Source organism: Quercus lobata, chromosome 7 (assembly GCF_001633185.2).
Source record: "Quercus lobata isolate SW786 chromosome 7, ValleyOak3.0 Primary Assembly, whole genome shotgun sequence".
In the NCBI taxonomy this organism is placed as follows: domain Eukaryota; kingdom Viridiplantae; phylum Streptophyta; class Magnoliopsida; order Fagales; family Fagaceae; genus Quercus; species Quercus lobata.
Genome location: NC_044910.1, coordinates 2954934 through 2977005, shown reverse-complemented (window position 1 = coordinate 2977005; position 22072 = coordinate 2954934). Strand labels below are relative to the sequence as shown.

Here is a 22072-nt window from a genome sequence, read left to right as displayed (position 1 = left end):
ACTACCCATCAAGTTGCTTTTGTCATGGCACCAAATCCTTCCATTCCATAGCTCTCACCTTCTACCTCCACTTCACCTTCTTGCTCATCCAATTTTTTAGGTAATTCATATTGGATTCCACCCAATCTTTCTCATTTTATATTTGTTGCTGAAGTTGTTGATAGGCATGCATATAAATCTAACACTTGGATCATTGATACTGGAGCAACAGATCATATGGTTCATTCCTTCCACTTCACATTCTGATTCTATTCCACATTCTGATCCTATTCCCTCTACTTCTTCCTTACCTTTTACACCTTTACCCGTCTTAAGAAGGTCTACTAGACCCCATAATCCTCCACCTTATCTTTTTGAATATTCTTGCAAGTCTATTAGCACCAAGCCCAATTCTAGTTTGCCATATGATATTTTAGATTGTTTGGATTACTCTCACCTTGGTCCTACCTTCCATTCCTTTGTCATGGTAGTCAATACTACTCCATCAAAACTTGTCTCTTTTCATTAGGCAGTTCAATATCTTGAATGAAGGGCTGTCATGGACAAGGAAATTGAGGCCTTGGAAATTAATAACACTTGGACTTTGGTTCCATTACCCCCTGGTAAGTGCCCAATTGGCTATAAATGGGTTTACAAGGTCAAATACCTTCCTAATGGCACCATTGAAAGGTATAAGCTCGTTTATTTGCTAAGGGATTCACTTAAAAGCATGGTTTGAATTATTCTGAGACATTTTCTCTTGTAGCTAAATCTGTGTCTATTAGAATTGTGCTTTCTTTGGTTGCTATGAAAGGGTGGTTTCTTCATGAAATGGATGTCAATAATGCATTTTTGCATGGTGATTTGGTTGAAGATGTCTACATGTGCGTACCACCTGGCATACACAGCAAGGGGGAGAACATGGTTTGCAAATTGAACAAGAGTCTTTATGGTCTTAAGCAGGCATCAAGGCAATTGTTTGAGAAATTCTCAAACACTATTTTACTGATGGCATTTGTTCAATTTAGGATTTCAGCCTGCGCACCAGTTAGTATTTGGAGCATAACTTTCAGCTCAGATGTCCAATTGAGATGATTCAAGTTGGGATAGAAATATAACTTAAAGGGCTACAACTTTGTTTGTTTACTAAAAGTCCGAATTCTGAAGTTAAATGGGCTGAAAACGTCGATTAAGTGAAGCCTAAAAACATGAGATTTTCTCCAAGCGGGAATTCAACTTGTAATAGGATTCCTTAACTTATTTAAAGGCTCTATAGTGCAAAATTCAGGGAGAGCGGCCGTAGAAAATAATTTAGGTTTTCTTAAATTTTATTTACAGTTTTTAGAGTTTTATTTTTGTTATGACTTGTTAGAAGCCTTACTAAGGCAAGGGGTGAAACCCAATCGTTTATTGGTATATTCTTAACAATTATTTATTGGTTTTAATGCTTATATTATTATGTTTTTGATTGTTTTACTCATTTAGAAAAGTGTTTAGTTATGTATAATTCTTTGATTTATTGTAGACTTCAGGCATGTTAAATGCTTAGTATTTCCTGCGAACTAATTCACTAGTTTTGTTTTGCCTAAAATCTATCAATTTCATGAAACTACCTTAGACAATTAATTCTTGAGTTTTTATTGTTATATCATCTGACTAAGATCATCCTTCGTATGAATTTTAGTTGAGTTATAAAATAAATATTGTTAAGACTACCAATAGATGTGTTGTGTGTGGATCCCTAAACCTTGGCGCCTTAATATATTGTTATTTTCTCTCATTTTAAATTAACTTTACTAAACCATAAAAAATCTCTTCAATTAAACTTTATTATTTTAGTTTTATTCTTTTATGGTTTGCTAATCAATTCCCTTTTCCTTATAGATTCGACTTCGGACTTACTGAGTTATTACTTCATGACAATCTTGCACTTGGGAGCATTATTTATGTTGCAGCACTATGCTCAAAATCCGGCAAGAGATTGGTACTCTTCTTGCTAGGAAATCATATCACAACAACAATGATTAAAATATACAAAGACACACTCCTAACTACAAGAAAAATTCATTTTTTGATGGAGAAATGTGTAAGTTGGATTTTATTGACTAGCTTTTTGATTTGGAAGAGTATTTTAATTTTTGAAAGATTTGTAGTGAAGAAAAAATACAGCTTACATCTATTAAATTGGACGATAAAGTAGAGGAATGGTGGGAAGACATTCAAATTGACAGAAAGTGTCGAGGTAAGCATCCAATTCACTCTTGAGGGTCAACAAGATGCACCAAAATTTCTAAAGAAAAATATGAAGTGGCTGAAAAAGATCAAGACTTGCAACAAGTTGTTGAATTGAAGCTTGAAGATACCACTTGTTAAAAATTTGATGATGAGGTCAAATAAAAGAAGGTTGAGTTGATTGTGGATAATGACAAAAATCAAAAGATGGTAATTACTGAGAATATTGTAGAAGATTCAATTGAAATCAAATATGAAGATGATTCCACAACTCACATTTCTCAGGTTTCTATTGATTTGTTTGAGATGACTATGCAATATGTTGATTTTCTTGGAGTAGAAGATTTTAAATTTATTATCAACCCTTTGTTGATTGATTTTGCAAATAAATTGAAAGTGGATGAGAAGAAATTTTATGCTACATTTTATGAGGGATTCAAGTTTCAAAACTGGATGAAGTTATCAAAGCATTAAAAGTATTTATTTATTTCGAATGGAAGATTTCATATTTCGACTATTAACTTGAGGACGAGTTTTTTATAATTGATTAATTTTGGTATTTTTATGTAATTTTTGTTATATTTTTTTTATAGTAGTTATTTCCTTGTTTTTAGGTGTCTTTAATGTTATTTAGTCAAATTTGGGCTTTTTATTTTTTTATTTTATTTTATTTTTTCCGTTTTCCTAGTCACCCTAGCTAGGTTTTTCTAGTTGCCTTAAGTTTTCTAGCAACCCTAGGTATTCATTTTACTAATTAAATGCATTTTAGCCTCCAAAGGAAATTTAGTTCTCAAATAATAAAACACAAAATTTGTTTATTGTTTTCTCTTGTGAATTCCAGATCTATCAACTCATGGATTCAAGAAATCTCTTGTAGATTTGAAATTTATTACTAAAAACTAAGAATTTAGTTTTTGTTTTATCAAATAGAATAACATGCGTACTTTCTTTTTTTTTTCTCAATTTTTCATGTTCCTAGCATGTGAGATAGAGATTATTTATTGAAAAATGCGAAAAGGTGAAAGTAAAAACAATATTATAGGGAGATGGTGGAGGATGTTGTGGCTCAAGTTGTTTGTATGAGATTTTTTTTTTCAAAATAACACCAATTTTTAAACAATTTTGTTAGTTAGTATAGTTTCCAAACTATTTATGAAACTAATATCTTGAGGTGAAAATACTCGAGTTCACTATAGCAACTTGAGTGTATAGGAATCGATTTCCAGTGGAACTCGAGTCTGTAAAAAACGATTTCCTGCTCTGCACAAATAAAAAAGAGAGAAATAAAGGGGAAAACGACCTTCACCTGAATCGTGGGTTCAGTCCAAGCTTGGGTTCGTGGGTTTCGTTGCTTGGGTCGTGGGTTCGCTGCTTGTGTTCGTGGGTTTTGTTGCTTGGGTTCGTCGCTAGGTTCGCCGGTTGCCAATTGGGTTTGCCGTTGGGTTTGTTGTTCGCCAACTGGGTTCGCCGTTCATGGTTGAGAGCTTCATGTGATTTCTACTTTGATCCTTGTTTGTATTTTTGTTGTCTATTTAATTGTTGTGGATTTTTTTTTTCTGGAGGGGTTGTCGTGGATTTTTTTAGAGGGGGAGAAGAGGAAGAAGAAGAAGAAGGGTATCTCAGCTTTTTGGTTTCCTTTTGTGGAACTTGAGTGTTTAAAACTCGAGTTCCAGACAAATTTTCATTGAAATCGAGCCTGTGATACTCGATTTGCTACAGTGATCTCAACTCTCTAACTCTCAAGATGTTAGTTTGCTAATAGTTTAAAAACAATACTAACTAACAAAATTGTTTTAATATTGGTGTCATTTTGAAAAAAAAAAAAAAAAAAAACCTGTTTGTATGGCACCAAGCATGAATTGGGGAGGAGAAAAAGGTGAGATCTAATACAGCGCACTATACTTGTTGGGCCTAGTAGGCAGTAGCAATCCTTTGTCACATGAGTGGGCGTTTCTTAGAGATTACATCTTGGGTAGCATTTTAGAGCATCCACACCAACTTTTTTATAAATGTGTAAAATATACATTTTGACAACTTTTACACATTTTGAACCAAAAAACCTTCTACTTCAGTCCATCTAAAAACTTGTAAAATCATCTAAAATTTTCAATGAGCTACAGTACCCGTGTAAATTTACACAGGCACTGTAGCATGTGTATTTAATTTTTTAGTAGTTTTTTCTCTCTCCTCTACCTGACTCTCACTTCCGCACTATACAGCTCTCACTTTCTCTCATCTAATCCATTTTTCTTCCTCTAGCTTCCACCGATCGCCATCGCTACCGATGAGAACGAGGTCAAGTAAGCCGAGTCGTCGGACGAGTCCGTCGCCTACAACACGAATGGAGTTCTCCGACGGGTCCGTCGCTTAGAATCTCGTGGGTTTTGATCCATTTTTGGTTGAGCTTGAAGTCGGCGGCTGTCGCGAGGAGGTGACGGTGCTGCGAGGCACTTTGGTTGAGGCTGACGGTCGTCGCGAGGAGGTGGGTTTTGATCCATTTTTTCTAGTTTTTTGGTTGATTGAGGGTGTGGGTTGGTGGGTTTTGATCTTGATCGGCTTGGCTTTTCTGGTTCATTGGTGGGTTTTGATGATCTTGCCGCTGATTGGGGGGTGATGATTTGGCTGGGTGGTGATGATGGTGGTGATGGTAGCCGTGGGTTTGTGAGAGAGAGAGGGGTAGTGAGGGAGTGAAAAATAAAAAATTGTAAAATAATGAATATTTTATTGAATAAACGTGTAGAATAGATAAACTGATGTGGGTGTTTTGTAAAAGTGAATTTGTAAAATAAAAAAAGTAGGTTTTTCTTTGTAAAATAGACAGAAAATATAAACGAACTGATGAGGATGCTCTAATTGGCCGACAAGTGTAAAATTTGGTTTTATCCCAAAAAAAAAAAAAAAAAAGTGTAAAATTTGGGATTAAGGGTTGCAATTCTGTCATTGGCACCATACCCGAGGAAAATGTTTATTTTAAGGGGAGTCGCGCCGGAAGAGAGATTTTTTATTTTAGTTAAATCCAAGTAATGAAGATTCAAAAGTAGGTTTAAAAATAAATAAAAAATAAGGGAAGACAGCTAATTCTGCCAAACATAATGACAAAAAGATACTAGGGATTGAGGTTCATATCAAGAGTTGAAATACTATATGTTTTGATATCAACCATTAGATGGAGAAAATTCAAAAAGAAAAAAAAAGTTAAAGAATTAAAAAATAGTTAAAAAGTTAGAAAATTTTAAAGTGGTGTGAGGCACTGAGGCGGATTGGAATATTGCCAGACAAGATTTCGGTTTTCACATGGACGGATCACAGAAGCCAATAGCGCTAAGTTCATTTTGACATTTCATTGCAGTGAGAAACAAACTCAAACAGACTATACGGTTCTCATAAAGCTCCTTCTATATAGCCACTCTCTTATCAATGGTTGCATATGCACTCATCTAGTACTGGTAGAGTATGATAGTTTGAATTTTGAAGCAAAGATGACACACATTCGCTTCATATCCACAAGTACCATTCAGTCAGCAGCAGCGAGTCCCAACGAGTTAACTCGAAGGATTGAGTTAACTCCATGGGATCTCCAGCTGCTCTTAGTTGATCATATCCAAAAGGGTATCCTTTTCTTCAAACCAACACCTTCACAAGAAAAAGAACTAAAGGGTAGTAGTGTGATTGATCACCTAAAAACCTCTCTGTCCCGCACATTAGATATATTCTACCCTCTTGCTGGTCGCCTTGTCATGGTAGAAAATGATGATGACAAAACCAGATCTTTCTTTGTTGACTGCAATAATCTTGGAGCCCAGTTTGTTCATGCAATGGTAGATGATCTCACTGTGGCAGATATCCTTGATCCCATATATGTTCCAGACATTGTCAACTCCTTCTTTCTATTGAATGGCGTATTGAACTACGAAGGCATTTCCAAGCCATTGTTGGCTGTGCAAGTAACTGAGCTTGCTGATGGTATCTTCATCGGTTGCACTGCAAACCACAGTGTAGTGGATGGCAGTTCATTCTGGCATTTCTTTAACACTTGGTCTGAAATATCTAGAGGTAACAATAGTCCCACATCACAATCTCCTCCAATTTTCCAACGCTGTTTCTTTGATGGTATTATCGATTTCCCCATTCATGTACCTTTCCATCCCAATGAAATCTCTAATGAGAAGTCCATTCCCCCACCTCTCAAACAAAAAGTTTTTCATTTTTCAAAGAAGAAAATTGCACAACTCAAAGCAAAAGCTAATGCAGAAATGGGCACCAACAATATCTCGTCCCTTCAAGCAGTCCTTGGTGTTCTTTGGCGATCTGTGGTTCGCAATAGGCGTTGTAGTGCTGATCAAGAGGTTCATTACAGCGTAATTGTGGGAATGAGGCAAAGAATACAACCACCATTACCAGAAGAATACTTAGGAAATGCGGTTTTATTTGGGAAAGTAATAGCTACCGTAGACAATCTTCTTGAACACGGGCTAGGATGGGTGGCTTGGCAGGTAAATAAGAAGATTGCTTCTCAAACAGCAGAAGAGGTGAAGAAGTTTATAGAGGATTGGGTAAAAGCCCCAAACATACCTACACTCAGTGGAATAGCAAGTAATGCATTGCTGACAGGAAGCTCGCCGCGATTCAATGTGTACGGTAATGACTTTTTCTGGGGAAGACCTATTGCTGTGCGAAGTGGCGTTGGCAATAAATTTGATGGAAAGTTAACCGTGTTTCCTGGGGTAGAAGAAGGAAGCATGGATTTTGAAGCTTGTCTTTCGCCTGAGATATTGGAGGCTATGGCAGACGATGCAGAGTTCATGGAGGCTTTAGCCTCATAATTAAATTTTGTTATGGACCTTCTTTGTCATCTTTGACATGGAAATTACAAGAGCTTCTAATAAATGTTGTTGGTGGTATTCCATTTTCTAAAACAGAGTCGATGGAAAACTTAATGGTAGTGTTGTCCTGTGCGAAAGTTAATGACCTGTTGGGCGACATGAAAACAGGGCAGCACACACTTTGACACATCACGCGAATTGATAATTTTGTTCCTTGGATAGAAGAAACTTCATCATGTATTGAATCTTTTGTATTTTAGGGTGGTTTGTTTTCATCCGCTTCTTTATAAAACTCTCTTATTTCCCATTATAAAAAAAAAAAAAAAAAAAAAAAAGTAGTGTTTTTTGTTTTCATTTTCAGTTTCAATTGAACCTACCTTAAAAAAAAACTTGGTTGGATTAAAAATTTATACTCAATTTTCACTTTTAGTATCCTAAAAAGTTGAATTTGAATACGAAAAATGAAAACACATTTTTCAGTATATTTAATTTCATAGAAAATGAATACAGTAACAATTATGTAAATATTTTGACAATGCAAAGAGTCCCACTTGATTGATGTGGGTGTATAAGTGAAAAAAGTAACTTTAAAAAAAAAAAAAATGTCAAACCTGATGAATTTTATACCCAAATTATTTGTTTAAACTAACTTACCAAACATCTTTCTATGTAAAAATGAATTTATCTTTTTCTATATTTAATTAAAGAATTTAAATTAAAAAAAAAAAAAGAGAAAATGAAAACTGAATTAGACAGAGATTGCTGTTTGAAAGTGCTAGAGAAGTCCATTATAACCCTATACAACATGCAGGGATTCAAGCACCACAGGCACAGAGTTGGACGGTGCATGAACTTGCTTAAGTGGTAATTGAGTTATTAGCATCTTTCGATAAGCCACCTGTAAAAGACGTCGTTCTGGACATAGAAATAGAAAAAGGAAATGACGTCTTTGGCAAATTAACGGCAAATATGACATACTGTATTCGAGAGGGAAAATTGTAAGTTTTGAAATACAATGGATCAATTTAGAATAGTCCCAAACTTATCGGGTATAAAGTATAAATATATCATTAACTCAAAAAATTGAGTTAACATTGCATTTTTATTTTTTATTTTTTGATTTTTTGTCAGGCATAATGGGAGGGGGAGTTTGAATCTTGAAAATCTTTATTGAAAACACCCAAGAGATGCTAGTTAAGTTTCATGGCTTTGACAATGTTGCATTGCATATAAAAAATAAAGCATAGTTTATTTGACACACTATCACACATAATACTCACACTTACCAAAAACAAAGAACAATGTAATTTGAAGTCATGATTTTGAATTTGTATTATTACCTATCAGTAACAGTAAGTATGATTATCAAGAGATTGGATTATTGAAAGTTAGGTTTTCCCAAAAAAGTAAACCGATACTAAATAGATTTGTCAAGGGTCCTTTTTCTATGTGAACATGTGGCAACACAACACTCGCTCATCAACGCCCACTAAAGTCTTGTTACCTAAATATATTAAAGGTCCATTTGGTTGGAAAGATTTTATAGAGGATAGAAAATGTAGGAGAGAAAAGCGGGTAAAAAATATTTTTGGTAGGTATTTGGTTGGAGAGAGAAGAGGAGAAAAAATTGGTGGGGCCTGGGAATTTTCTCCCTGGCCCCACCAAAATATTTTCTTTCCAAAATGAGGAGAAAACTAAGAGGAAAACTCTCACTGTATGAAGCAGACAAAATACCCATGTTGCCAGTTTTGGCTTTTTTTGTGGTTATTAAAAAAAAAAAAGAATTTTGTCTATTTGTTTTGCGTTTTTTTTTTTCCTTCTTTTTTTTGTTTTTGGTTTTTGTTTTTGTTTTTTGTTTTTGTATTTTTTTTTGTGCCTTTTCCAGTACTTCTCATTATTTTTTTATTTTTATTTTTTTTGTGCTCATCTTCCTTTGGCTTGTGCTCCTTTTAAAAAAATTGTAGTGTCCATACACAATTTTCTTACTAAAAAAATGTGTTACTTTTTGTTTTATTTAATAAGGATATAATTGTAAATTTATACTAATTTCATTTTTCATCATCTCATTTTTTTCTCTCAACCATTTTTTTTTCCCAACCAAACACACATAAGAAAAAATTAAATTTTTTCTATCTTTCCATAATTTTCTATCATCTTACTTTTCCACTCCTTCAACCAACCAGACCTATGTTTAGTTGAAACATACCAACTGCCAATTTGAAATCAGAAATCCATCTAAGTGGCCTTCAAAGTTCAAAAGTCCAAGTATTTTCCACTTCTCCAATTGGGCCTTGTGCTTGTAAACTTTTACTCGACAAAAATGGGCTCTCAAGTCATTGATTTCTACTTCCTGGATTAGGCTTCATACCCATGTTGACGACAAAAATTGGGCTTTGAAGCCCATGTTATCTTAGTGCAAGATTGGGCTTATCTCCATCAGCCCTTATTTATAGGAAATGGATCAATACAATGGGTTTATTCCAAACCCAGTACAAGTCTAATACAAGGAAAATCACATAAACTCGCAAGTTTTGCAACTCTACATGCCTCACTCCTCACTCCAAAAATGAAAATAAGAAAGAAAGACTTGGCCCATTTTCCAACTTAGTTCCATTTTTGTTCTAGCTCAGGAAAACCGTGTTCGCCCCTCACTCTTCTCCAATTTTTCTCAATCTTTTTGGCCCTATCAAACAGTAAAGGAAAAAGAACGTGTTTGTTACATGTTAATAATGAGAAGAAAAATCCATATATTCTATACTAAAAAATTTAGAATTACAACTTTACCACATTTCTGATGTGATAAATGTAAGTGTTAGAAAAAAGAAATAGTGTACCCACGTGAAAGTGAAAAATTCACAATTTGCAAACCTCAAAATTCCCAAAAAAGAAAAAATTTGTGATCTTAGAAAAATTCTAGTATTCACAAACTACCTCTTTTTTGTAGCAATGTGCTCTCTGTTGTGGGTCCAGGCCACGTAACAACTGACAAGCCCAAATGATGACCTTCCCATCCAAGATTAAGGGTTCCTACTTGCAATAGGAATAGAAGAAGTCAAAGTATATATAAAAAGCAGAGTGAAGGGTTTTTCTTATTACTTAGAGAGAGAAACTTGTTTAGATTGGCAGCCACGAAATGAGAAATTAGTGCAAGCCGCCAGAGAGAGAGAGAGAAAGAAAAAGACCACTCAAGTGGGAATGAGAAAAATATTGTGCATGCGAGAGAAAAAAAGATAAGGATATATATATATATATATATATATATATATATATATATTTATAATCTATGACACATATACTAAAGGATGATTAATTAATTTGAGGTTTTATCTATGATAAGTTTTTGGGTGCTAGAAGTATAGGTAGTTATTGTATTTTAGAGTGTGAATGAAGATTTTAGGTGAGTTTATATTATTCCTAGAGAAATTGTACTAAAAATGCAGCCCTTATATTTTTTCTAACGCAATGAAATCATGACAATTCTATGAACGTAAGCACATTATTGAATCATACAAATTTTGTAAAAACTAATATATGAAATGTTATAGAGCATAGATGTATTGGTAGAAATTTGTGTTAATGGATTGTGTTTGTGTCTATCAAAGTATATTATTCAAAGACATGGCTCAACATTAACCCAACCTATTTAATAATTATATCAAACCTTTTAATAATTTCTTTAGCTTTTGAATAATAATTTATTAATATAATTATTAAAAAAATTTAATTTTTTAATTATATTTAGTATTCAAATTTATTTTAGAAAAAAATGACATTTACTTATATTAACTTAGTTTAAATTCTTTGTCATTACCACCTCAAAAATGGCTCGGAAGGAGTTGAAATATGTCTTCTTCTTTTTTTGCTGAATGAGTCGAAGTATAGGTCATGTCGAGTATCTCCCGTTGTAATATAGTAAATAATAATTAATCAAGCTTTCCAGTTTCCATAGAAAGAAAGAGATAGGTGACTATCAAAATAAAAGAGAAGAAAAGAGAAGACAGAAAGAGATAGGTTCTGTCAAAGTAGCGGCTAAATTAAGACAATATATTAACGTGGCCAAGATTTCAATGTTCGAGTGTGGACTGAGTGTGGACTGAAGACTAGTGAATGCCCTATTGCGCTCCACAATTTTGACACTGACATTGTTCGGATCCATTATTGACTATACGGTTCTCAAAGAGCTCCTTTTATAGCCAGCTATAAAGGTTGCATATGTGCTCAGGTCATCTAGTTTGAACCAAAGATGACACACATTTGCTTCAAATCCACTAGTACTATCCGGGCAGCAGCGAGTCCTAACGAGTCAACTCGAAGGATTGAGTTAACTCCATGGGATCTCCAGCTGCTCTTAGTTGATCATATCCAAAAGGGTCTCCTTTTCTTCAAACCTACACCTTCACAAGAAGAAGAAGTACAGGGCAGCAGTGTGATTATTCACCTAAAAACCTCTCTGTCCCGCACATTAGATATATTCTATCCCCTTGCTGGTCGCCTTGTCATGGTTGGAAACGATGATGACAAGTCCACCTCTTTCTTTGTTGATTGCAATAACCTTGGAGCCCAGTTTGTTCATGCGGTGGCTGATGATGTTACTGTGGCAGATATCCTTGATCCCATATATGTTCCAGACATAGTCAACTCCTTCTTTTTGATGAATGGCATATTGAATCACCAAGGCACTTCCAAGCCATTGTTGGCTGTGCAGGTAACTGAGCTTATTGATGGTATTTTCATCGGCTGCACTTTAAACCATTGTGTAGTCGATGGTAGTTCATTCTGGCATTTCTTTAATACCTGGTCTGAGATATCTAGAGGTAATAATATTAATCCCACATCAATATCTCCTCCAATTTTCCAACGTTGTTATTTTGATGGTATTATCGATTTCCCACTTCATATTCCTTTCCATCACAATGAAATCTCTGATGTGAGGTCCATTCCTCCTCCCCTGAAACAAAAGGTCTTTCATTTTTCAAAGAAGAAAATTTCACAACTAAAAGCAAAAGCCAATGCCGAAATGAGCACCAACAACATCTCGTCCCTTCAAGCAGTATTGGGTCATCTTTGGCGATCTGTGGTTCGCAACCGGCATTGCAGCGCTAATCAAGAGGCTCATTACCACGTAGCTGTGGGAATGAGGCAAAGAATACAACCACCGTTGCCAGAAGAATACTTCGGAAACGCGATTTTATTGGGGACCGTAACAACTACAGTTGAAAATCTTCTTGAGCACGAATTAGGCTGGGTGGCTTCACAGATAAACAAGGTGATTGCTTCTCAAACAGTCGAAGAAGGGAGGAAGTGTATAGAGGATTGGGTAAAATCCCCAAAGATATCAATACTTCGAGGAGTAACACGTAATGCATTGATCACAGGAAGCTCGCCGCGATTCAATATGTATGGTAATGACTTTGGTTGGGGAAGACCTATTGCTGTGCGAAGTGGTGCTGGCAACAAGTTTGATGGAAAGTTAACAGTGTTTCCTGGAATGGAAGAAGGAAGTATGGATTTTGAAGCTTGTCTTTCGCCTGAGACATTGCAAGCTATGATAGATGATTCAGAGTTCATGGAGACTTTTGCCTCATAATTAAAACTTTTTTGTGATCCTTCTTTGACCAAGAAATGTTTGAAATGCAATTTGAAATTGTAGTGTGATCTTCCACTTTCTTAAATATAATAAAAAAGAAGAAGATGACCGTGGAAAACTTAATGGTAGTGCTGTCTTTGAGAGAGAGAGAGAGAGAGTTAATTGCTTGAATGTTCACAGTGATTTGTAAGTGTCGAGTGTTATGACTCAGCTCATGCTCAATAACACCTTGAATTGTACGATTATTGAAGCACTGTCATATCTAGGAACTTGTTTGAGTTCAACACTTCAACAGTTCGACTATTTACACCTTGAATTGTACGATTATTGAAGCACTGTCATATCTAGGAACTTGTTTGAGTTCAACACTTCAATAGTTCGACCATTTCAAGTTGAAGCTCTTTCCACGAAAAACTATATCCGCTGACCTTTCCACACAGTACGCCCATGATTGAACCACTTTAAATCGGAGATTTCCTTTTGAGGACAGTTGAGCAGTTTGTGTTTAAAACGTAAAGATTAAAACATAAAATCGGAGATTTCCTTTTATTTTTGTTTGTTGTATATACGTTTCTGTTCTTAAAAACTTTAAATCAGAGAGTGAAAAAGCGTGGGTAGTTTCGTTTTTTTGGCTCTACCTTTCTTCTTATCTCTTTGTTTGAGGTATTTGACAGACAACTACTTTACTGATAGACACAAAGTGAAGCAACGCGGTAAGGGAGAGAAATAATGAGAGATAAGAACAAAGAAAAAAAAAAAAAAAAGGGAGTCAGCCATGACCCATGAGTCAACTGCTTCCATCACAAGAGCGAGAAAAAGAGAAGACACAAAAAAAAGAAGGTTGGAGAGAAAGAAAGATGAACATTTTGGATTCATTTGTATTGAATTTATTGTTGTTGAAATTGAAAATTGAAAACTAAAAACTGAAAACACTGTAGCAAAATAATTTTTAAATATGTGAAAAGTACCGTGAGACCCATTTTTAATATTTTTAAATGCGAGAACAGTACTGCTACAGTACATAAACAGTACTACAACAGTAAATGAATAGTGATTTTTGTCTCTACACAGTAAATTCACTGTTCATACACTGGAAAAAAAAAAAAAAAAAGAAGGAAACGTGAACGCAAGTTTCAGCGGTTTCAGTTGAAACCAAACACTCACTTTGTTTTAGTTTAGTTCATTCATTTTTATTATTATTTGATATCAGTATATTTATCTCATTTAGAAGTAGTTTCTGCACATGGGTTCATTTTGCATGTGGATTATTACTTTCTTTTTTGCTTTTTTTTATTTTTTATTTTTTTAAGAAAGTCTTGGCGGTTTGTTTTAACAAAGATGGAGATTTTTTATTTTTGGTTTAGCTAATTCATTTTATATCTCTCTCTTTTTTTTTTTTTTTATTTTTTTTTTTTATGAAAATATATTTATTTCATTTAGATGTAAGTTTTCCAGATGGGTTCATCTTGCAGGTAGATTATTACTTTCTTTCTTGTTGGTTTTTTTTTTTTTTTTTTTTTTTTGGTAAAGTCTTGTTGGTTTGTTTTAATTTGTTATATGTAGTCATGTTTCTTTTTTTTCGTAAAGTTATATTTAGTCATGTTCAGTGGTGACGCCACGTATAGCTCAGGGTGATCCTAGGAACACCCTGACTTGAAAAGAATTAAAAAATATGTATATATATTTAATCTGTATTAGGATCATCCTTAATCACAAAATTAGGAACACCATTAAATTTAAAAAAAAAAAATTATCTGTTCTATTTTCAAGCCAAAAAAAAAAAAAAAAATTGTAATAGAGCCAAGCCCACAGTGAGCCCAACAGATTATAGAGGTAGCAAACCCACGAATTCTCCAAAAAAAAAAAAAAAACCAATACAGAGAATTAGAAATCAAATCCACAGTCCCCTCTTTGGCAGAGAAAACCAAACCCCAATACAGTCTATACAAAGCAAAAGCAAAACAAACTTCAATACATAGGTGTTTATCAAAAAAAAAAAAAAAAAAAACCCAATACAGAGCAAACGAAAACCAAACCCTAATACAGAGTAAACCAAACTCACAGTGGTCACGTTGCTCGTAGCTCGCTCGCCATCATCGTTGCTCGCTCGCTTGCCCCTCGTTGTCGTCGCTCGTTGCTCGCCCCTTATCGCAAATCGCAGATTATTCTGCTATGGTGCTCGGTGCTCCCTCCCTCAAAGGTATTTCTCTCTCTTTTTCTCTTCGACTCTTTCTCAGTCTCTCTCTCTTTATCTCACTAAAATGAAAACTATGAAATGAAGTTAATGAATGAGTCTCTCTCTCTTTATTCTTTAAGAGTCTAGCTCAGTAACTCTCTCTCTCTTTTGAATTGTGAGTCTCTGATTGGTTGGCCAAATTAGCTTTATTTATATTTTGCTTTTTGCCTGTTTTTTGTCTTTTTGAATTTGGCTTTATCTTATCCGTTGGTGTTGGTCAGTGTGTGTTAGCGTTGGTGAGATATTGATTGTCTTTTAGTGTAATGTGTATTGTGATTTGTAATTGTGAAATTTTCTGATTGGCAGTTGGTTATTGTGATTTGGGCATTCGGCATGAGGCTTATGCTTGTATGTTGAGTAGGGAGGGGGTAGATGGGCTCATGGGCTCATGGGGCTGGGTAAACAATAATTCAAGCAGTGTAATGTGCTACACATTACACTCCTTTAATTATTGTGTTGCACATGGGATGTGTAATGTGTGGCGCTACACATTACACTGCTTTAATTATTGTGTTGCACATGGGATGTGTAATGTCTGGCTCTTTTAGTGTAATGTGCACAAGAGGCTAAACAATATAACAAACTAAAGCAATATATTTAATGACAAACAAATTAAAGCAATATAGTTTATTGTTATGATAAACAACAATAATTAAAGTTGTATAATTAACCAATACATTATAAAAGAAAAATAAATTAAATTATGTTAGGCCAAATAACAATTAATAATTTTATAATTAATGAAACAATAATATAACAAATTAATGAAACAACTAAACAACAATAATTAATAATTATATTAATATTTCAAATGAACTTATAATTTATTGTTTATTCTTTTGCTAGAATTATGGACAAATATTTGATAAGAAAACCACGTACCTAAGATTCATCTCCTGTGCAAGATTCATTTCCTGTGCAAGATTCATTTTCATCTTCTAAGTGAATTCGTGTTGACTTTAACTTAGAAAATCTTCCTTCAGATCCTGGGCAAAAGATATCAACTTATCATCATAATAATAATGATGAAATATCTTATTTAACAAAAGGCCCTTGTCAACTTGTTCATGATTACCCTGTATCATATTTTTCTGGAAAGCCCTGTCAATTTAGATCCGAATGGTATGTAAATAGAAAGTGGTTGGAATATAGTAGAGACACGGATGCGGTATTTTGTTTTTATTGCTACCTATTTGGGCAAGATGTTGGTAAGTAAGGAGGAGGTGAGACTTTTGTAACGAAGGGATTCAAACTTTGGAATCAGCTTGTGAAGTTAGATTCCCATGTTGGAGGAGTTAATAGTGCTCATAACCAAGCTGTCAAGAAGAGTGAAGATCTACTGAAGGAAAAGCAACACATTCAAAGTGTTTTGGTTAAGCAATCAAATAAAGATAAATTTGAATATCGGGTTTAATTAAATGTAATAGTTGATTGCGTAAGATTCCTTTTATGCCGGGGATTAACTTTTCGTGGTCATGATGAATCTCAAGGTTCAAAGTGATAAATGAAATTTCCTTAAGCTTCTACAATTTTTGGGGGATCACAAGGAATCTATCAATGAAGTGTTGCAAAACACTCCAAAAAATTGCAAGCTTACCCACTCTGATATTCAAAAAGACATTGTGAATGCAAATTCACGTGAAACATCCAAAGTCATCATTAAGGATCTTGACAATGGGTTCTTTTCAATATTAATCGATGAGTCACGTGATATCTCAGTGAAATAACAAATGATCCTCGTTCTTCGTTATGTGAACAAAAAATGAATTATTATAGAGCGGTTCCTTAGTATTGTACATGTAGCAAGTACCACCGCTTTGTCACTAAAATATGCTATTAAATGTTTACATTGTAATCATAATTTGAGTCTATCAAATCTATGTGGGCAAGGTTATGACGGGGTTAGTAATATGCAAGGTGATATTAATATTCTCAAAACTTTAATTTTGAAAGAGAATAAGTCAGCATTTTATGTCCATTGTTTTGCTCATCAACTTCAATTGACACTTGTTGCCATTGCTAAAAATCACATTGACATTGCTGAATTTTTTTATATGGTTAGTAATTTAGTAATTGTTGTTGGAGGCTCTTGTAAGAGAATAGATGCTCTTCGAGATGTACAATTTGCCAAAATTAAAGAAAATTTAGAGAATGGTGTACGTAGAAGTGGGCAAAGTTTGAATCAAGAGACAAATCTTAAACGCCTTAGTGATACACGTTGGGAATTATATTATGGGACTATTCTCAACTTGATTTTGATGTTCTCAACTGTTGTTGACGTACTTGAGATTATTGAAGAAGATGACCTCTCCAATCAAAAAGTTGAAGCTCAATCTATTATGAGGTCAATTCTATCTTTTGAATTTGTTTTTGCTTTACACTTGATGAAAAATATTTTAAGAATCACAAATGAGTTGTCAATAGCATTGCAAAAAAAAAAAAAAAAAAAAAAAATCAGGATATAGTAAATGCTATGGATCTTGTTAAAGTATCTAAGTAACGATTACAAGTGATGAGAGATGATGAATGGAAATCTTTATTGACTGAAATGTCTTCATTTTGTATCACACATGATCTTTCTATCTTGAATATGGATGAAATATTTGTAGTTAGTGGGAGGCTGCGATGCAATACTTGACAAAATACAAATTTACATCATTATGGTGTTGAGCTATTCTACACAGTCATAGATATGCTACTTCAAGAGCTTAACAACTATTTTTCTGAGGCGAACATCGATTTTCTACTTTGTATGGCTCGCTTGAATCCAAGTAATTCATTTGAGGTTTTTGATAAGGAAAAGTTGATACGTCTAGCTAAGTTCTATCCCTTTGGTTTTCTTGGGACAGATATTTTGGCACTTGACTCTCAACTGTAGAATTACATTTTATCAAACTATTTTCTTTTTCATTCTCTCATTATTAAATTAGTTTCTACTCTCTCTCTCTTTCAAGTCTATCCATGTCTCTCACTCACTCTCAAGTCTATTCTCTCATTATCTTTCTTAAGCGGTTGCTGGTGGTGGCAATGCTTGTGGTGGCTGGTGGTGGTAGTGGCTTTGTATGGTGGTGTGTGAGAGAGAAATAGAGAAAAGTTATGGTGGGTGGTGGTCATTTTTGTGGCTGGGGTGGGTTAAGATTAAGGTGGGTGGGTTGAGATTCGGTCGAAGTAGGTTCAGATCAAGATAGGTTGAAGAAAGTGAAGACTGAAAAGAGTAAAAGGAAGAGATTGAGTTTGACTGAAAACTCGAGAAGGTAGGTAGATGAAAAAAAAAAAAAAAAAAAGGACACAGAGCTATGGAATCAATAAAATGAGAAATGAGAGTGAAACTATTCTCTAAATTGAAGGTAAGTGTAACACCCCAACCTAATTTCAAAATTAATTTATGGGTTTATATGCATGTTATTGTCTTAATTACTTTTAAGTGCATGAAACTTTGATTTTGTGATATTATAGAACATATATGCTCTTTTAATGTGATGGATATAACTTTATAAAGGTAAGGATATATATATATATATATATATATATATATGTATATGCAAAGTGATATTATTTTTGTAGAAAAGTTTGAGTGTGAATGTAAGAAATTATTTTTGTAGAAAAGTGAGTGTGAATGCAAGAAAGTTGAAAAAGTGGGGAAAAAGGGGGTGTGATTTTTCTTCCCTAGTCTTCCACATATCCCACCCCAATTGTTCACATCTCTTATCTTCTTTGACTGCCCCAAAAGTCCTCTCCTTATCTCATCTTCTTGGCTGCACCAAACAAAAAGTCCAGCCCTCTTTCTTTACTCCTTTTTCTTTGTTTTTGTTTTCTTCTCTCTTGGCTTTTACACGGCAGCCTCCCTCTCTCACCAAAACAAAATATCCATCTCTAAAGAAATTAAAGGGTTAACACTAAAATTTCAGCTTCAAAGGTTGGGTAAATAATCAAAACTTCATTTGTTTATTTCTACTTCTTTAACCTTGTTAGGGTACTTTTTTTTACACCTAATTTTATTTGAGTACCACCTATTTATTTTCAAATACTACTAATAAGTTATTGAGTTTTCCCAAATATTTTTTGCTCTATTATTATGTTAATCACAAATATTTCACATCTCATTATCTAAATTGGGTTATGATATAAACTATCACAAAAAGCCCCAAAACTCATATTTTATCCAATTTTATTATCATATTCTATTTAAAACCCAAGAATACTTATGCTTGGCAATATTTGAAAAGCCCATGATTTAAGTCCATGGCAAAACAATTTTATCAATGGAATTTGAATCCATGATCAAAGCCCATGATTTAAACCCATTGCAATTTATTTATTCAAAGCCCAATTCTCATTGGCAACATCAAAACCCAATTTTCATTGGCAACATCAAAGCTCAATTTTCATTGGCAACATCAATGCCCAATTCTCATTGACAATATCAAAAGCCCAACTTACGTTGGCACTATTTAAAACCCAATTTTCATTGGCAACATCAAACCCCAATTCTTATTGGCAATATCAAAAGCCCAACTTACGTTGGCACTATTTAAAACCTAATTCTCATTGGCAATATCAAAACCCAATTCTCATTGGTAATATCAAAAGCCTAACTTGCGTTGGCACTATTAAAAGCCCAAGCTAACTACTTGGCACTATTAAAAGCCCAAGCTAACTACTTGGCACTATTCTATCAAAAGCACAAGGTTATTAAATACTCAGCAAAATACTATATCATAATTATTTCACTTAAAAGTCCGATAATAAACAATACTTTAAATTCTTAAACATATTATTACAGTATTACAAGCTTATGGAATTTATGAATTATTTGTTCTCAAAACCCATGACAATCATCTTGTAAAAACCCATGGAAAGTTATGATTGTTAGACCCATGACATATATTTATAAACCCATGAAATACATGGACATCATTTGCGTTGGCACTATTAAAAGCCCAAGCTAACTACTTGGCACTATTCTATCAAAAGCACAAGGTTATTAAATACTCAGCAAAATACTATATCATAATTATTTCACTTAAAAGTCCGATAATAAACAATACTTTAAATTCTTAAACATATTATTACAGTATTACAAGCTTATGGAATTTATGAATTATTTGTTCTCAAAACCCATGACAATCATCTTGTAAAAACCCATGGAAAGTTATGATTGTTAGACCCATGACATATATTTATAAACCCATGAAATACATGGACATCATTTGCATCGCGACATCCATAATATACACCTTCGACACTCATGGTAAACATTCAAATCCACAAGCTCATCATTTAAGTTATGATGCGATTATTAAAAACCATGAACATTATTACAACATGGAATTCATCAAAGTAAATACTATTTACAAGAGTATTTTGAAACTTGACCTATTGTTTCAAACATTACAACTAATTGCTCAAAGGCCCATTGCAAGTATTTATGAAAGACCCAAAAATATTTACTAATAAAATCCATGAGGAATGAAAGCCCATGGCAACATGTACACACAACCCAGCCCATGTGAGCAAGCCCAAGTAAAAAACACAAGCAACTAACCAAAAGGCAACTAGAGACTCATACAAGGGAACCAAGCCTTTGAGAATGGACTAAGAGCTGTCCCATCAATTTTCTGCCACCCTCTACCTGACGTGAATAGTGCCCAAGGGCTGTCATATCAATTGAAGTCAAAAGGATGAAGAGACTCCATGATCTTCCTCAAGACTGCACCTCCAGCGGAAGGGGAGCTGAAACCAAATTATCCAAATTTCAACAAATTGATACTATAAATGTTAAAAACGATCAAGACATGATTCATGTACCAAGCCCGTGAATTCTAAAGGGGGAAATTTGGGAAAATATGGTTTGGAGGGCATAAAGGGATCTTCAGCAGAACCCCCTGAAGTAGACTAGAACTTGACACTTGGCTTAGGGTGTTGAAATCTTATTTCTTGGGGGACCAAATCTCAATTTGCAGCATTAGGATTTACTCTTGATACACAATAATTAAGCTCAACTCCGAAAATCTTGGCACTTAATGCAAAAAGCTCTAAAATCCCATCATTACCCAAAGAAGCAAGACAACCCCTCAAAGTGGATTTTCCTACTTCTGATAAAAAATCTCAGGAAAGTTAAACCTTGATTTTGTCACCTCTGATGAGTCATGCATTTTTGGATTCTTGTCAATCAATACTTCTCTAAAGCTCCATTATAAAAACATACACACTGAGGGAGAGGAGGAAGCCTCTCTAAGAACTTTTGTCATTGACTACATTCTACAGAAATTCAAACCCTATTAAGCTTTCTTTAAGCTCCCCAAGCTCTCTAGAGTTCACTCACAACCTTTCTCAGCCTATAGTCACTATAACACCAACATTCATCACCTTTCTTACACCTTCCTACTCCATAAATGTCCCATAACTGACTAGGACAACCACTCCTTCTGAAACCCTTGGTTTATTTACTACTTTGTTCGTGGTTTAGCTTTCCTTAAGCTCGCCACTCATCATCTTCAGCCTACACTTATCTAATCCCAGATATTCTACCCACCCCTCTACACAACCATAGCTCAAAAATGTCCTCTAACTAGACACAAACAGCCTATTACTCACAAAAAACTTCAATCTCGGTGTTAATCCCATCCCACTCACTCAAAATAGCCCACATTCACCTCATTCATGCCTTATAATTATACACTCACCAAAATCTTAGTTTTATACTTGCTGCACTGAGCTGGGGATCTTTCTCTCCCTTCATTCCATCCTATTTTTCCTCTTTTATTTGTAACTATGGAGCCTTTAATCATTGTTTATTATTATGATAAAGAATATAATGTATTTGTAACAATTGATTTTTTCTCTCACAATTGATGTAATGATGGCTGAAAGTACTATAAATTCCCTTGATCAAGACACACAAGGACCTCCAGGAGTGAACATTTTCCTAAATATATTTAATCATTGACTGCTGGACTCTAAGTATAATTTCACACTTACTGCTGGAGATAATACCGTATCGTTAGAGGACTGATTTGAACTATGACGCCGTAAAAAGACTAATAATATAACAAATTAACAATACTAACGTGTTTATTGGGCTTTATTGTTGTCTTCTTGTTAGGGTGCAGTCTCTATCTCTTGCTTGGGCAGACTTACACCACATTGATAGCCTTTGGGCTTTATTTCAAAGGCCCATCATTGAGCTTCGGCTTGGCTACCCCATATTCTATT

General features: G+C 34.3%; 2 protein-coding genes across 3 annotated transcripts; both read left to right on the top strand.

Moving 5' to 3' along the window:
- Positions 1-5690: 5690 nt before the first annotated feature.
- On the top strand, positions 5691-7076 carry LOC115951366 (uncharacterized acetyltransferase At3g50280-like). Its single transcript, XM_031068584.1, has one exon. It carries the CDS (start codon positions 5691-5693, stop codon positions 7032-7034), a length of 1344 nt encoding a protein of 447 aa, XP_030924444.1. The 3' UTR covers positions 7035-7076.
- Positions 7077-11245: 4169 nt separating this feature from the next.
- On the top strand, positions 11246-12913 carry LOC115953723 (uncharacterized acetyltransferase At3g50280-like). Of its 2 annotated transcripts, XM_031071487.1 has the most exons (2): positions 11246-11848; positions 12011-12913. In XM_031071487.1, the coding sequence occupies exons 1-2, from the start codon at positions 11278-11280 to the stop codon at positions 12619-12621; spliced, it is 1182 nt and encodes a 393-aa protein (XP_030927347.1). In that variant the 5' UTR covers positions 11246-11277; the 3' UTR covers positions 12622-12913. The 2 variants fall into 2 exon arrangements, with proteins under 2 accessions (XP_030927347.1, XP_030927346.1); XM_031071486.1 differs by having other exon boundaries at positions 11246-12913.
- The last annotated feature ends 9159 nt before the right edge of the window (positions 12914-22072 follow it).

Excerpts from the sequence above, each read along its gene's own strand:
- LOC115951366 (XM_031068584.1), top strand. The coding sequence starts at position 5,691 with ATGACACACATTCGCTTCATATCCACAAGTACCATTCAGTCAGCAGCA.
- LOC115953723 (XM_031071486.1), top strand. The coding sequence starts at position 11,278 with ATGACACACATTTGCTTCAAATCCACTAGTACTATCCGGGCAGCAGCG.